Source organism: Microtus oregoni, unplaced genomic scaffold (assembly GCF_018167655.1).
Source record: "Microtus oregoni isolate MIOR12 unplaced genomic scaffold, Mior012 000044F_ref0000062, whole genome shotgun sequence".
Taxonomy (NCBI): Eukaryota; Metazoa; Chordata; class Mammalia; order Rodentia; family Cricetidae; genus Microtus; species Microtus oregoni.
The window spans coordinates 10,021,597-10,035,573 of record NW_024543218.1 but is presented as its reverse complement, the minus strand read 5'-3'; the positions used below and the strand labels follow the sequence as shown (position 1 = coordinate 10,035,573).

The following is a 13,977-nucleotide window of genomic DNA, read 5'->3' as shown; positions in this document are numbered from 1 at the left end:
GCTAGTGTGGATTTAATGGTTTAGTTAGGGTTTTCTGAGAATAGCAATGTTACTCAGGTTGGTAAAAGGCTAGATTAGTCTATTCTTTCTTCAGTGTGCTAAAATTTTGGGGAGGGCAAAGATGAGACCAACCAACACTTAAAAAAATGACAATAAAACAAACATCAACATAGCATGAAGAGTGCAGGATGACTTGTGGTCAGAGGAGCAATCACTAGGAAGACACTGGGGACACTGTACAGACATGAGAGGAAATCTCAAGCACAAACTACGGGGGACAGGAAAAACAAAGCACAGCGAAAGTCAGGGGCTTGAAGTGTTTCTGGACTGACTAATTAAAGAATTACGTACTAAAGTACTCCCAAAAGACAAAGATGAAACACATGGTAGTTTTTTTTATTTCATGGGTTTGTTTCAGGTTTCATGTTTTGGGCAGGATCTCCCTTTTGTGGTAGTCCAGGTATAGGGGTGACCCTGCCTAGTTCCTCTTCTCTGGGCCACATAGTCAGTTCAAGACTATCCTGCTACAAAAGCATAATCATCTCAAAACAAACAAGGAAGGAAGGAGATAGATCTATGAGAGTTACTATATGTGTTCAGCATCATGATGAATCTGAAAGGAGTCAATGCCGCCTTATTATTAGTAAGCTGTTTCTGTTCTACAGCACAGCACTGTGCCAAAAGGAAGCTGTGCAAAGCAAACCCTCCCTGCAGAGCAGGGCATCTGTCCTCTAAGACACCTCAAAGTAAAGGACACTAACAACAAAAGAACTCGTGCTATCAGATGACCTACCTACCATTCCCTCCACTGGAGTGAATCCACACTACATCAACTTTGCCTTTCAACTTCATAAACTAGCTTATTCTCACAAGGAAGCAAATATTAACAGATCAATTACTTATTCCTTCAAGGGTTACCAAGTCAATACCTATTTAAAATCTAAACAAGTTCAGACTTGAAGATTGAAAACAGGCCATGTGTATTGTAAGAAAAAAAAAACCACACATAAAACTGAGGAGTAAAAGTTACTCTATAATCAAATTAAAACTTAATTTTTGTTATGTCAAATGAGACACTAAAAAAAAGACTTTAAAGGTGTATTTTACCTTCTATTCAAAAATATGGAGAAATGCTAGGACAAATTCTAACATACAGAACATATTAGTAATAGTGTAAGTCAGTACACTATTGGAGCTTATGAAAAAAAATCAACATTTTAAAATCCTAAGTTATTTTAACTGAATATTTATTTAAAAATAAAAACTGGATCTGTGAGTGTCCCTTAATGATAATGATGGCTGCATCAAATAATTAGCAAAGTCAACAGCATTGCTAACCACAAAAACAGAATGTCAACTGGAGAGCACACATTACAACCCGTGATGACAATGCTGGCAAAATGATCTCTGAAATAACATTCTATACATTATGCTTCTCTGTGGATTTTAATTTTTCCTTTTAAATTGTAGTACTATTCTTTTAGAACTGGTTACCAGTTAAATAATATTTTAAGGACTTAGTTATTAAGACATACGTTATGCTCTGATCTTGCCTCTGGCGGGCATGCCAGTGCTTCCTGCTATTAGGAATCTGAATGGCCACAGAGCAGAAATGATGGAGAAGATGCTCAGTGACAGTCTCGGGAAGTTCATGACATGGCTATATAATTCAGCTGGGATGCTTATTATTAAGAAATAACTACTAGGTTTGTAAACTAAGCAGAAAAGCACCTACAGTGCAAAGTTTAGACATATTTATAAGAAGATATCCTTTGGGGTCTGCATTTTCAGACAATCTTCTGTGCTACAGTTATTGACAATTCATCCCTTTTCTAACTTCAGAACACTGCTGGGAGGTGAGCTCAATGCGGTTTTAGCGTCCATGACAACTGCTGACAGTTTCTGCAATCCATCCCTCAGGGGGTTTCTGACTGCAGACATCAAGCACGTGTGAGCTTCCCCAGAACAGTGAAATGCCTCCATAGGTGGTATAAGTAAAACCAGTTCATTGTTCTCTGAAAGTTTAATTTGATTAAATACTTTTCCATGTTTAAATATGACCTTGCTTTCTACACATCAGGATCTACACACATTAAAAACAACCTTTGTTCTAGAGCTTATTCAGGGGAAATGTTAATCTAAAGAGTTAATCCACCAACTAGGAAAAGAGTGAATTTGAAAACAAAGTTTAAAAACTGCTATTATTTCAGTCCTTTACTAAACTATTTTAAAAATTATCTCTTAACTCAACTGAAGTGTTCTGAAGCTAATCTTCTTTCAAGATTTAAATCAAGTTTTCCTTTGATCTGAGAAGCACACTGCTGACTAACCTGTAATTAAGCACACCATTTATATTTGGATGTTTTCTTCTACTTCTCTACAGATAACTTAGCAAGCCAAATACCTTCAAAAATTCCAAAAGCAGCGTTTTGGAAGTGCTGCCTCTGGCTAGGGAGTGGACACGGGTGAGGGATGGAAGTAACTAGATCTTTGAATTCAAGATTTCAGACCCTACTTCTCTGAACCTGACAAAGCTTTCTTGTCTTTTGATTTCCTGATTCTTCTTTAGCAGGGAACACGGAACTTAAAAAATACAAGAGGCTAGAGATTAGCAAGACGATGGCAAGAGACCAAAAAAAAAAAAAAAAAAAAAAAAAGCCTAGCCTATACAGCCACAGAACTAAGAAGATGGTGAAAGGACACACTTTCCAGAAGGCAGGGAGGACCTATTTAGAGGACAGTCCAAAACAGAATCAACTCAGGTTTTATAAAGACTTGTCCTGGAAATGCCCTCATTTCACCCTTTCCTTAGTTTACAGGAGGGTGTGAGCATTCTGAGGAGCAAAGCATTATAGCTCTTTAGTAACCCCAGGCATGTATGGGGACAGCCCAAGGCACCCATCTGCAAATGCTAGACAGTAAGGGTGTTTGAGAAGATTAGCTTTAAAGTCTTTGTGTGGCACAGTCCATTAATTGCAAAAACGTTAAATATTCACCCTTATGTATTTTTCTATACTCCGGGAGTGCCTTGAACTGAGTCTGGGTTGAAGATGAGGACCATTTCAATAGTATATGGAGCCATTACCTCTCCCATATTCCTCGAGGAAACCAGGCTTTGCACATAAGTCTGCTTCTGTTCTCCAAGGCAGGCTGGGAGCTGGCTGAGCTTTACTAGATCTGTCCAAAATTTTAAAAACATGAGAGCCAATTGTTTCTTCCACAGCCGCTGTTGTATTGGCAACTTCTAACAGGATCTTCAGAAGTCTACTATTGGCTTTTTGAAGAGCATGTCTATATAGAAAAAAGAAACATTTGTTAAAATGCTTAATTAAAAACTAAACAAAATATTCTGTTATTATGCCATAAGAATGCTTTATTGCTGGGTGGTGGTGCACACCTTTAATTCTAGTACTCAGGGCAGAGACAAACAATTCTCTCAGTTCAAGACTAGCCTGGTCTACAGAGTAAGTTCCAGGACAGTCAGGATTGCAGAGAAACTCTGTCTTAATCAATAAACAAGCAAATAAAGAGCCAGTCAGTGGTGGTGCACGCCTTTAATCCCAGTACTTGGGAGGCAGAACAAGTGGATCTCTGTGGGCTCGAAGCCAGCCTGGTCTGTTGTTTCTAAAAATGCTGTAAGGTCCCAGGCGGCAGCTGTGGGCAGGCAGCGGACTCTGCGAGCAGCCAGTCCTGAGGCAGAGATGGCTGCTGGTCCCAGAGCAGTGGCCCAGGCGGTGATGGCGGGCCATGCGGCCTGGAGAGCCAAGTGGCGGCAGGTTCCCAACAGCAGGCGGGTGTCCATAATCAGGCAGCGGTGGGTAAAAGGCACATAGACACATAAAATAAGCATAAAGTTAAACATTTATTAAAGGAAAGAGGAAAAGAGAGAGAGAAAGAATGAGAGACAGAAATAGACAGATACACGAGTGCACAGGAGAGGGACAGGAAGAAGGAGGCCAAGATGGCGGCAGAAGGTCACAGGTAGTAGGAGTGGGCGTGGCTTGCCCCTTAAAGACAGAAAACCATAACATGGTCTACAAAGCAAGTTCCAGGATATGCACCAAAGCTGCAGAGAAATCCTGTCTCAAAAACAAAGAAAAAACAAACAAAAGAATGAATGAATACATAAATAAAGAAAAGAAAAAAAAAGAAATGCTTTGTAACTGGAGAATGTATTAAAATAATCTGTAACTACCCCACAGTGAAGTTCTGGTTTTCGACTTACTGTAAACTACATTATAGAAGCGCATATGTTCTTCTAACAGTTCTACGTAGCTTAAAACAGTTTTCTGTTAATTGTGCATTTTATTGACCTAAAAGAAATAAAGTAACTAAGCTTTTATAATAATGATTGAATTTTTAAAAAACATTAGAATGTGGTAAGAGCCAAGTGTGTGCGTGTAAGGTACTGAGCTGGTAATACTTTTCATGGTAACTCATACGGAGGTTCAGTACTTCATCCGTTTGTGTGTCAAATGGCATATTCTAAAGGATACTTTTCAAAGTGGCACTGTTCTTACAACTTGATGATGACGAGTGAGATGCCTAAATTTAAACAGAACGAATAGACAAAGTCTTGATTTGAAAGGTCAACAGTGAAATCACAGTTTGATAACACAAAAGCAAGCGTCACAGGGCTTTAATAACCTCTATTTATTTTAGAGACTAAGGTGTACCTAGTTTCACATAGCACTAGGTATTTCAAACAATTGGGGGAAGAAGTTTTCAAATAAACAGAAATAAATATATCTTTCTTTTTAAAAAGGTACGAACAGTTTTTTTTTTTTTTTAATTAAATGCCACTGGTTAAGTCTTCTCTGAAAAGTCGTGGCATTCAGACTTAATCATTAGAATTAAAATAAGAGTTATATATTTATTTTCATTTATGTGCATAAGTGTGTGCCTGTATGAGTTTGTGTGCATCGTATGTGTGCAGGAGCACTCAGAAGTCTGAAGACGGCATTGGATCCCTTGGAACTAGAGCTGTAGGCTGCTGTGAGCGTCTAAGTGAGAGTTCTGGGAACTGAACCCAGGTCCTTGCAACAGCATGAAGTAAGTGTTCTTAACCACTGAGTCATCTCTGTATGTCCCAATCTTAAAACTGTATTGCCTAGATTTCCTTCTACCCTCTGTCTTACTCAAAAATACACATATTTTTAACACAAAACATGAAGATTATGCTGGACCAAGCATTTTCATGAGGTTTCTTTTTAGAGTAAAACGAACCCTTTAAAACTGTGTCCAAAAATTGTATTTCCATAAATACTGACGAAAAAGATTAGCTGATTAAGCTTAATAGTTTAATACACCATCAGCAGTAAAATAGCACACTTGGTACATAATCCATAAAGACAATGGCAGACTCCTGTGGTAAAGGTGCTCTGACTCAAGAGCGTTGGATTTTCATCTTCACATGGCAGGAGATGACCAACAACCAGGTGAATGGCTGTCTGTCCCCAGCACATAAACTACCTAGTTTAGGATGAGGGAACTAAGGGAGGTGCTTGCCTTTAGTAGTTTTCAAGAGAACGAGGACAGGCTTCTATTTCTATACACAGATCGAGTTATCTGCTTACAGAATAAAATCAAATAAGAAGTAAAACGTCTTATTGCTTTAGCTTTTACTTAAGTTTTGTTCAAATGTCAAATGCCATGATTAGAATATTGAACTTACTAAGGATTAATATTCATTTTATCAATCTTACCATAAAAAATTCTAAAAGGCAAACACACAATGTGTAAAAAATACAAAATAGTGAAAAGCAGTAATTTTATATTGTTTATTTTATATTGTCACAGTAATTTCTAATTTTCATACACTGTCTTCCTGTTTTGAGATCCAACCTCCATCCACGCTGAGGAAGGAGGAGAGGAGGACAAAGAAAGGTGACAGTCACAGAAACTGATAGTAGATACTAGTTCTAATTTTAAAGAAATTATTTTAATTTAAATAACTAAAAATTTAAAGCACTGTGCCTTTTAAAAGGGTGCTTGAGTTAATATGGGCTATTCTCATATACTATAGTATTATAATTTTTTTAAATCTCTGTGATATCAAAGCAAGAAACAGTTTTCTTACCACTGGAAGATCTACTCCTCTAAAAAACTGAACATGGATTAAACGTTTGTATGTGTATACATAAAATACAAAAATAATCTAAATATGAAATATTTAATCTATTGTTCTCTCAACTGAATATTATTTGACTATGAAATAAATGTTTTTAATGAAATAAACAAGGCATAAAACTCACAAGAAATTATTTTTAGTATAGAAAATAGCATTAAGAAAAATAAAGTTAATCAAGACAAGTCCAACATTCAAATAACACCTAGATGGAATTAAGATCAATATCTAACAAGTTAATAGTGCATGCTTAAACATTAGTCTATTTAATGATAAAAATTATCAACCCTTCCTATAGTATACTTATACGGACAAATTTCATACACAGTACAACTTTTAAGACAAAATATAAATTTAAGACAAATACAAGATAAATTTGTTTACTGAACAGACAGCGGCATTTGGCCCCGTTCTGATCAAGTGCACACGCTATACCTTTCATTGCAGAGGTTTACATCAGTTGTCGCATCTTCAGGTTTTCTCACCAATATTGTTTCTTCTGAAGTACGTTCATCAACGTTTTGTGTGTCATTTTCATCCTGTGTTAGCTGGTGTAAAGGTAGAGAGGACAAGACAAAGAGAAAACCTGTCATCTTAGAAACAGCAAGTCCTACTTCTATACTGGTACGAGACGGAGCAAAGGTCTGTGCATGACGTCAGACACTGCTTGAAATAATGTTTAACTCGATGGTATGTAGAGATTAGCATTATCAAGAAAAGATAAAATAGTCTAACACACAGATGAGAAGAATGGGATGAGTCCAAAGGAATGCATGTTGTATACTGTGACAGTGAAATCTGTTAGCTGCTGCATGGTGCAGCGAACAGTTGCAGCTATTGCAATACCAGAATCAAATTACCAAGCACAAAGAAGGCGACCTTCGTTCCATGGGTGTAATCACAAACACATAAAGCTCAATGCCCATAAAAAATATTATCTCACAACAAAAAGGAAGACAAACAAGTCCTATTGCACAGTTGATGCACTGCTCCTAGAAGAGCCGAAGTCCACACTACCTGTGTTTGAGTACTGCTGTGACGCAGCTCACAACACAGCCGCTCTCTTCCAGCTACAGACAGCTGCCTTAGTGCTTCCAGCTCCTCTAGGAGCACTCTTTCTCTTTCTGATACCACACTGTCAATACAGAGTGAAGAGCTCTGAAGAAGAGAAAAGGTTGTAAGCAAATTTTGTTGGCGAGAAGACAAGAGAGCAGAAACAATTAGCAGATTTCATTCAAGCCCTTAAAACCAATAGGACTTTGTTTAAACTATGATTCAGAAGACATTATAAAAGGCATAGAGGCAAATATAAAATTCAATGCAAAATTTGAAACTTTAGAAAAAGGTAACATATAAAATTCTGGAATTTATAAGTACTTTTATAAAGTAATTATATAATATTTATATATTATATAATAAATATTATACATGAAATAATCATACAGTATATTTATTAATACTTTTACATCAAATTTGCATTGAAAAATTCAGAAATCTGAATTCACAAAATACAATGAAGAAAAGCAAAACTGATTTGGCAAAAGATTGATATTTTATGTTCCAACCCCAAATTTCTCATTATTTTATTTCTGAAGGAATCCAAGTCAAGGATTCTCTACTTTAACTTTTAGTTTTCAAAACTGAATTTAGTACTTTCATAGTAGCTTTTCTGCAATGATTTTGCAAGTTTATTTTATATAGCAACCAGTAAGAATATAGTTCCCAAATACCAAAGAATTTTTAAGTTTAGTCGAGAAAGGGTTAAGAGCGTTGCATTTTTTCAAATCACCAAGAAATGCGTCCCTAGACAAAGTTCCAGAAGCGTGCTACCCAGATTTCCGTTGATTAGTGAGGTGCATCAGACAGAGGTAACCTGACTATGGGTGAGAGCTGCATTAGCACGCGCTCAGCGCAGACTGTCAAGCAGACAAGGCGTCTGCTGCACATCCTTTGCTATGTACGATGGCATGACAAGGAACTCTACAGACTGAGTCGGACATGCCTGTGAGCTGTGAGACTGTTGGCTCCTGGGGTAACTCTGCTGGTAAACACTCCTAATTATTTTCAGATCTGGCGAAACAATTTTGAAGTTTTAAAAACGGTTACATAAAGACAGTTATTTTAGTTGGGGAGAAAAGGGATTCTCAGAGCCAACCTCAGCTAACTGCTCACTGAGCCTCTTAATCTCCTCTCGTAGCTGCTCCTGGTCTTCTCGCTGTCGCTCCATCTGCTGCACGTGAGCCTGTCTCATCAGTTCTGTTGCCTGCTGGTGTTCTTCATACTGGCGCACAAGTTCTTGCCGCATGTCTTCCAACTGTCTACAAGTCTCCATATCTGATACTTCATCGTGAATCTTTATCAGTAGAAACAGAAAGTTCAGCCACACACGAATTGTGAAAATTTGCCACTGCTGACATTTTCTATCAATATGAAAGCATTTCTACTGAATCCATAGGACACCTGAATTTTTATCTTATTATAAAATAAAGCCTAAATTGTTCTTAAAAATGTATTTGTATTCCTTTTAATGAGAATTTTAAAACGATATTAAGTTAACTACCATAACCTGTTATTTTCAAGGAGGGAACTATGGATCAGTTAATTTACCTAAACTATAATTGTAAAGGAGAAAAACAAAAGATACAAGATATTCAATATTTCCTGTACTTTTAATGAAGCCAGGACTCCATTATTCTTCTTGACATTTTGTGTGGGAAAATGAAGATTGTTTTTAATCTTAAAACTGTACTCATGAAACAGGAGATTTATTTATTAAATCTACATTATACAGCGGCTACAGAGCATTTCAGAGAACGTCTTCCTAAGACACTATCATGTATTGGCCCTCTGACTGAGAACACGTTTGCTTGCTAGTGGATCTATGAGCATCCTTGAAGAAACAGCAACTAAAGAGATGGCAGCTTTATTGATCCTCTCCTCAGTAAAGAAACTATCTTGGACATTAATAATACATTTGACTTCAAATGATTTTAGGGGAAATACGATTTATTTCTGTCCATCAAGACAGCAAACTGTTGAGGAAACAGGTCTATTTGTGAGTACAGGAAGTAAAAGACAATTAGGACCTAGACAGCAAAATGTTTCAAATTATGTTCTTACACTGGTAACTATTTCCTTACATGTTCTTATATTTAATGGAGCAAATATTTCAGTCATAGATATTGCCACATTACAGGACAATCTTTAACTGAAACAAAGTTAAGACAGTTGTTACTTATGGTTTGTATTGTTTAAAAATTCAGTACAGTGCTTTTTATTACATGGCTCTGTGTGTGTGTGTGTGTGTGTGTGTGTGTGTGTGTCAGAGAGAGAGAGAAAGAGAGAAAGAGGGAGAGAGAGGTAGAGGGAGAGAGAAAGGGAGAGAGAGAGAGAGGGAGAGAGAGGGAGAAGGGAAGAGAGAGAGGGAGAGGAGGAGAGAGAGAGGGAGAGAGAGGGAGAGGGAGAGAAAGAGAGGGAGAGGGAGGGAGGGAGGGAGAGAGAGAGAGAGAGAGAGAGAGAGAGAGAGAGAGAGAACACGCATGTACATGAGTACATAGCACAGGACAACTTGGGGAAGTCTGTCCTCTCCATTCACCATGTGAGTCTCGGGGATTAAACTGAGTGTATCAGGTTTGGGGACTGAGCCACCTCACTGCTATGTACAATGTCGGTGAGGCGAATAGACTTGCTCATTTCATAGGACTAACATCATTTAACTATATGCTTTATCATTAATAAACTACAACAACGTGAGGACTACTCAACCTGGACTCCACACTCTTCATCCTGAAACAACACTATTGATAATGTATTAACAGTGAAGAATAGACATATGCTTTTATGAACTTTGTGCATTTTAAGAAATATCCCAGAAGCCATACTTACACTATGTAGACCAGTGATTGTTTCATCTTTGGAAAATAGATTTTGTGAAATAGTCAGCCCCTGGTCCTTTAACTTTAGGGATTCATCTTCAAGATTCTCACGATTAGACAGAGGAACTTCTTTCTTATGTTCTTCTAATTCATTGCTAAGTGGTTTAAATTGTTCTTTCAAATTCTTGTCGATCCCCAGAAGACTCTGTGGATCAAGCTGAGCCTGTGAAGTGATGTCATTAAAAGGGTGTTCTTGCGAACATGGAGCACGTGCTTGTTCTGACTGTAGGGAGTTTGTTTCACCCTGGGATAGTCTAGTGAGCTCTGTCTGCTGAGCAAATGCTATGCTCATTGACACGATGACCTAAATGAATAAAGGAAACAAACAGAAAGATCAATTCAATTCAATTCTTAAACAGCAGATGGAACTGAAAAAAGCAGATTATTACTTAAGAGTATATAGATTTTAAAAAGCCCAACCTCAACCCAAATCAGTACTGCTTGGGTAGCCAACAGCCTGAGACTAGAAAGTTCAGGGACCTATGGTAAAAACAAAACACTGCTCTTCTAAAACCAAAACAACTCAAAATTAAAAAACAACCAACAAAACAAACAAACAAACCAAACAAACAAACAAACAAACAGTGATAACAACAAAAGGACTCCTAGAAACTCTGCTGTATTCATGTATCAGTGCCTTCTCAGTAGTCATCAGAGAAGATCCCTCCGGAAGCAGATGGGAACAAATATAGAGAGACCCACAGCCAGACAACTGAAACACTCAGCTCTAAAAGGGATGTCTCCATCAAATCCCTCCCCTCAGAGCTCAGGGATCTATGATGAACAGGAGGAAGAAAGGATTTAAGAGCCAGAGGGTACTGAGGAGGCCACAAGAAATAAAAGAAAAAGCCCTTCTAAATCAACATGAACAAAGCTCGCATGAACCTACAGAGACTGAAGAAGGTCCTTTGCCTATATACTATGGCTTCTAGTTTAGTGTATTTTACAGGACTCCTGAGTGTGTGAGTGAGAGCACCTTTCTGATTATTGTGCCTCTCTTGGTTCGTTTTCTTGTTTGTTTGTTCTGGCCAATTTCATGTGTTAGTTTTTGTTTTATCTTACTATATTTTACTACGTTTGGTTGTTATCTCTTACAAGCCTGTTCTTTTCTAAGGAGATACAGAATGGGAGTGGATCTGACGGAAGGGGCAGTGGTGAGTAGCTGGGAGGAGTAGAGGGAGAGCAAACGATAATCAAGATAAATTATGTAAGAAAAGAATCTATTTACAAGAAAAAGAAAAAGCCTGGGCTTGTGCTTTTGAGTGAAAAGAAATCCTAGAATAAAGTCATGGATAGATTCTACAATGAACTGAATGTCCACATAATTAATGTAAGGGAACTCCAAGATTTACAAAGAAAATAAGTAAAACAGGATTCTAACAAACAAGAGTAAGAAGTGTTCCATCAAAAGAGAGAGAGAGAGTGCAGTCCCGCCAGATGGTCCAGGGGAACAAAGTCCAGGCCCCTTCAGTCCCCTAAACTTTTCTGGCCATCCAGCGGGGCATGCTCCCTGCTGCTAGCTTTCTTTACCCTATTCTACTTTGCCCCCAAACACTCATTTTTATCTGTGGGGTCCTTAGATCCCCCAGCACAGCCTGCTTCAGGGTGATGGGGACCCAAGAGAGAGCAGACCTAGAAAAACTCCCAAGTACACAGTCAGTCACCGCAAAGATTGGACCAAGACGCCAAGACTCTCCTGGCATCATTTGAAGGAAGAGATGGGCAGGCGCCAATGCGAGAATTCCTCCAAAACCTGAAAAGCAACATGTCCTCAGCAGAATCCAGTGAGCACGCAACAGGAGGACTTGAACACCCTAACCCAGAAGAAGTAGAAAAACATCGACTTTAAACGTAACCTTATGAAAATAATGGAGACCCTTAAACAGGAAGTGAAAAACTCTCTTAAAGAAATGGAAGAGAAGACAAACAAAAAGTTAGAAGAAAATAATAAATCTCTCAAAGATACCCAAGAAAACCAAGAAAAAGCAATCAAACAGGTAAAGGAAACAGTTCAATACTTGAGAATGAAATGGAGGTAATAAAAAAACATAAACTGAGGGATGTCTGGATATGGAAAATCTGGGTAAAAGAACAGGAACTACAGAGACAAGTATAACCAAGAGAATGCAAGAGATAGAAGAAAGAATCTCAGGCGCTGAAGATACTATAGAGGAAATAGACGAATTGATCAAAGAAAACAGCAAATCCAACAAATTCTTAACACACAACATCCAGGAAATCTGGGACACCTGATTTCCTCACCATATAATACTCAACAAAAAATATACAGAATAAAGCAAGAATATTAAGAGTTGCAAAGGAAAAAGGTCAAGTAACATATTAAGTTAAACCTATCAGAATTATACCTGACATCTCTATGGAAACCATGAAAGCCAGGTCTTGGATAGATGTGCTGCAGACACTAAGAGACCATGGATTCAAGCCCAGAGTACTAAACCCAGCAAAGCTTCATTTCACAATCAATAGAGAAAACAAGATATTCCATAACAAAAACAGATTTAAACAATACGTATCCACAAACCCAGCCTTACAGAAAGTACTGTAAGTAAAACCTTAACCCAAGGAAGCCAACAACACCCACAATAGCACAGACATCTGATAACCCTCCACCAGCACAACTCAAAGAAGGGAAATGTACAAACACTACTACCCAAAAAATAAATAAATAAATAACCAGAGATGACAACCACTGGTCATTAATATCACTTAATATCAATGGGCTCCATTCACCTATAAAAAGGTACTCGTTAAGAGAATGGATACGAAAAAAGGATCCAGCATTGTTCTTTTTACAAGAAACACACCTCAAGCTCAAAGACAGACACACTACCTCAGAGTAAAGAGTTGGGAAAAGGTTTTTCAATCAAAGGGAACTAAGAAACAAGCAGGTGTGGCTATACTAATATCTAAAAAAATTGATTTCAAACTAAAATCAATCAGAAGAGATGGAGTCGGACACTTTATACTCATAACAGGAATAATTCATCAGATGAAGTCTCAATCCTGAATATCTATGCCCCTAATATAAAAGCAACCACATATGAAAAGAAGCATTACTAGAACTCAAAAGCACACATCAGACCCCACACATAAGTATTAGGAGATTTCAACACTCCTCTCTCACCAATTCACAGGTCAAAAAGACAGAAACTTAACAGAGAAATAAAAGAACAGATGTAATGAATCAAATGGACTTAACAGACATCTATAGAACATTCCACTCAAACAGGAAAGAATATACCTTCTTCTCAGCACCTTATGGAACCTTCTCGAAAATTGATCACATACTTGGTAACAAAGCAAACATTCACAGACACACACACACAAAAAAAAAAAAAATATTGGAGTAATCACCTGTGTCTTATCAGATAACCATGAAGTAAAGTTAGAATTTAACAATATTACCACCCCCCAGAAAGCCTACAAACTCATGGAAACTGAACAGTCAACTACTGAACCATTCCTGGGTCAATGAAGAAATAAAGAAATTAAAGTCTTTCTTGAATTCAACCAAAATGAAGACACAACATACCCAAACCTATGGAGCACTATGAAAGCAGTGCTAAGAGGAAAGTTCATAGCACTAAGTGCCCACATAAAGAAAACAGAGAAAGCTCACATTAGAGAAAATCAAGATTGACAAACTCCTATCCAAACTATCAGAAGGCAGAGAAAGAACACTCAAATTAACAAGATCAGAAATGAAAAGGGAACCCTAACAACAGACACTGAGGAAATCCAGAGAATCATTAGGTCTTACTACAAAAGCCTGTATGCCACAAAATTAGAAAATGTAAAAGAAATAGAAACTTTTTTAGATAAGTATCATATACCAAAATTAAATCAAGACCTGGTCAACAATTTAAATAGACCTACAAGTTGTGAGGAAATAGA

At 37.6% G+C, this 13,977-nt stretch overlaps 1 protein-coding gene across 12 annotated transcripts in view; it reads right to left on the bottom strand.

Moving 5' to 3' along the window:
- Nucleotides 1-13,977, bottom strand: part of LOC121434638 (A-kinase anchor protein 9-like) — a 136,989-nt gene that overhangs the window by 68,487 nt on the left and 54,525 nt on the right. For all 12 annotated transcript variants that reach the window (XM_041633568.1, XM_041633570.1, XM_041633572.1 and 9 more), the window contains 5 exons: nt 10,013-10,366; nt 8,283-8,480; nt 7,145-7,285; nt 6,563-6,675; nt 3,086-3,291 (listed from right to left, as the gene is read on the bottom strand). In XM_041633568.1, coding sequence (XP_041489502.1) covers nt 3,086-3,291; nt 6,563-6,675; nt 7,145-7,285; nt 8,283-8,480; nt 10,013-10,366 — 1,012 coding nt within the window. The remainder of the gene's footprint in view (nt 1-3,085; nt 3,292-6,562; nt 6,676-7,144; nt 7,286-8,282; nt 8,481-10,012; nt 10,367-13,977) is intronic.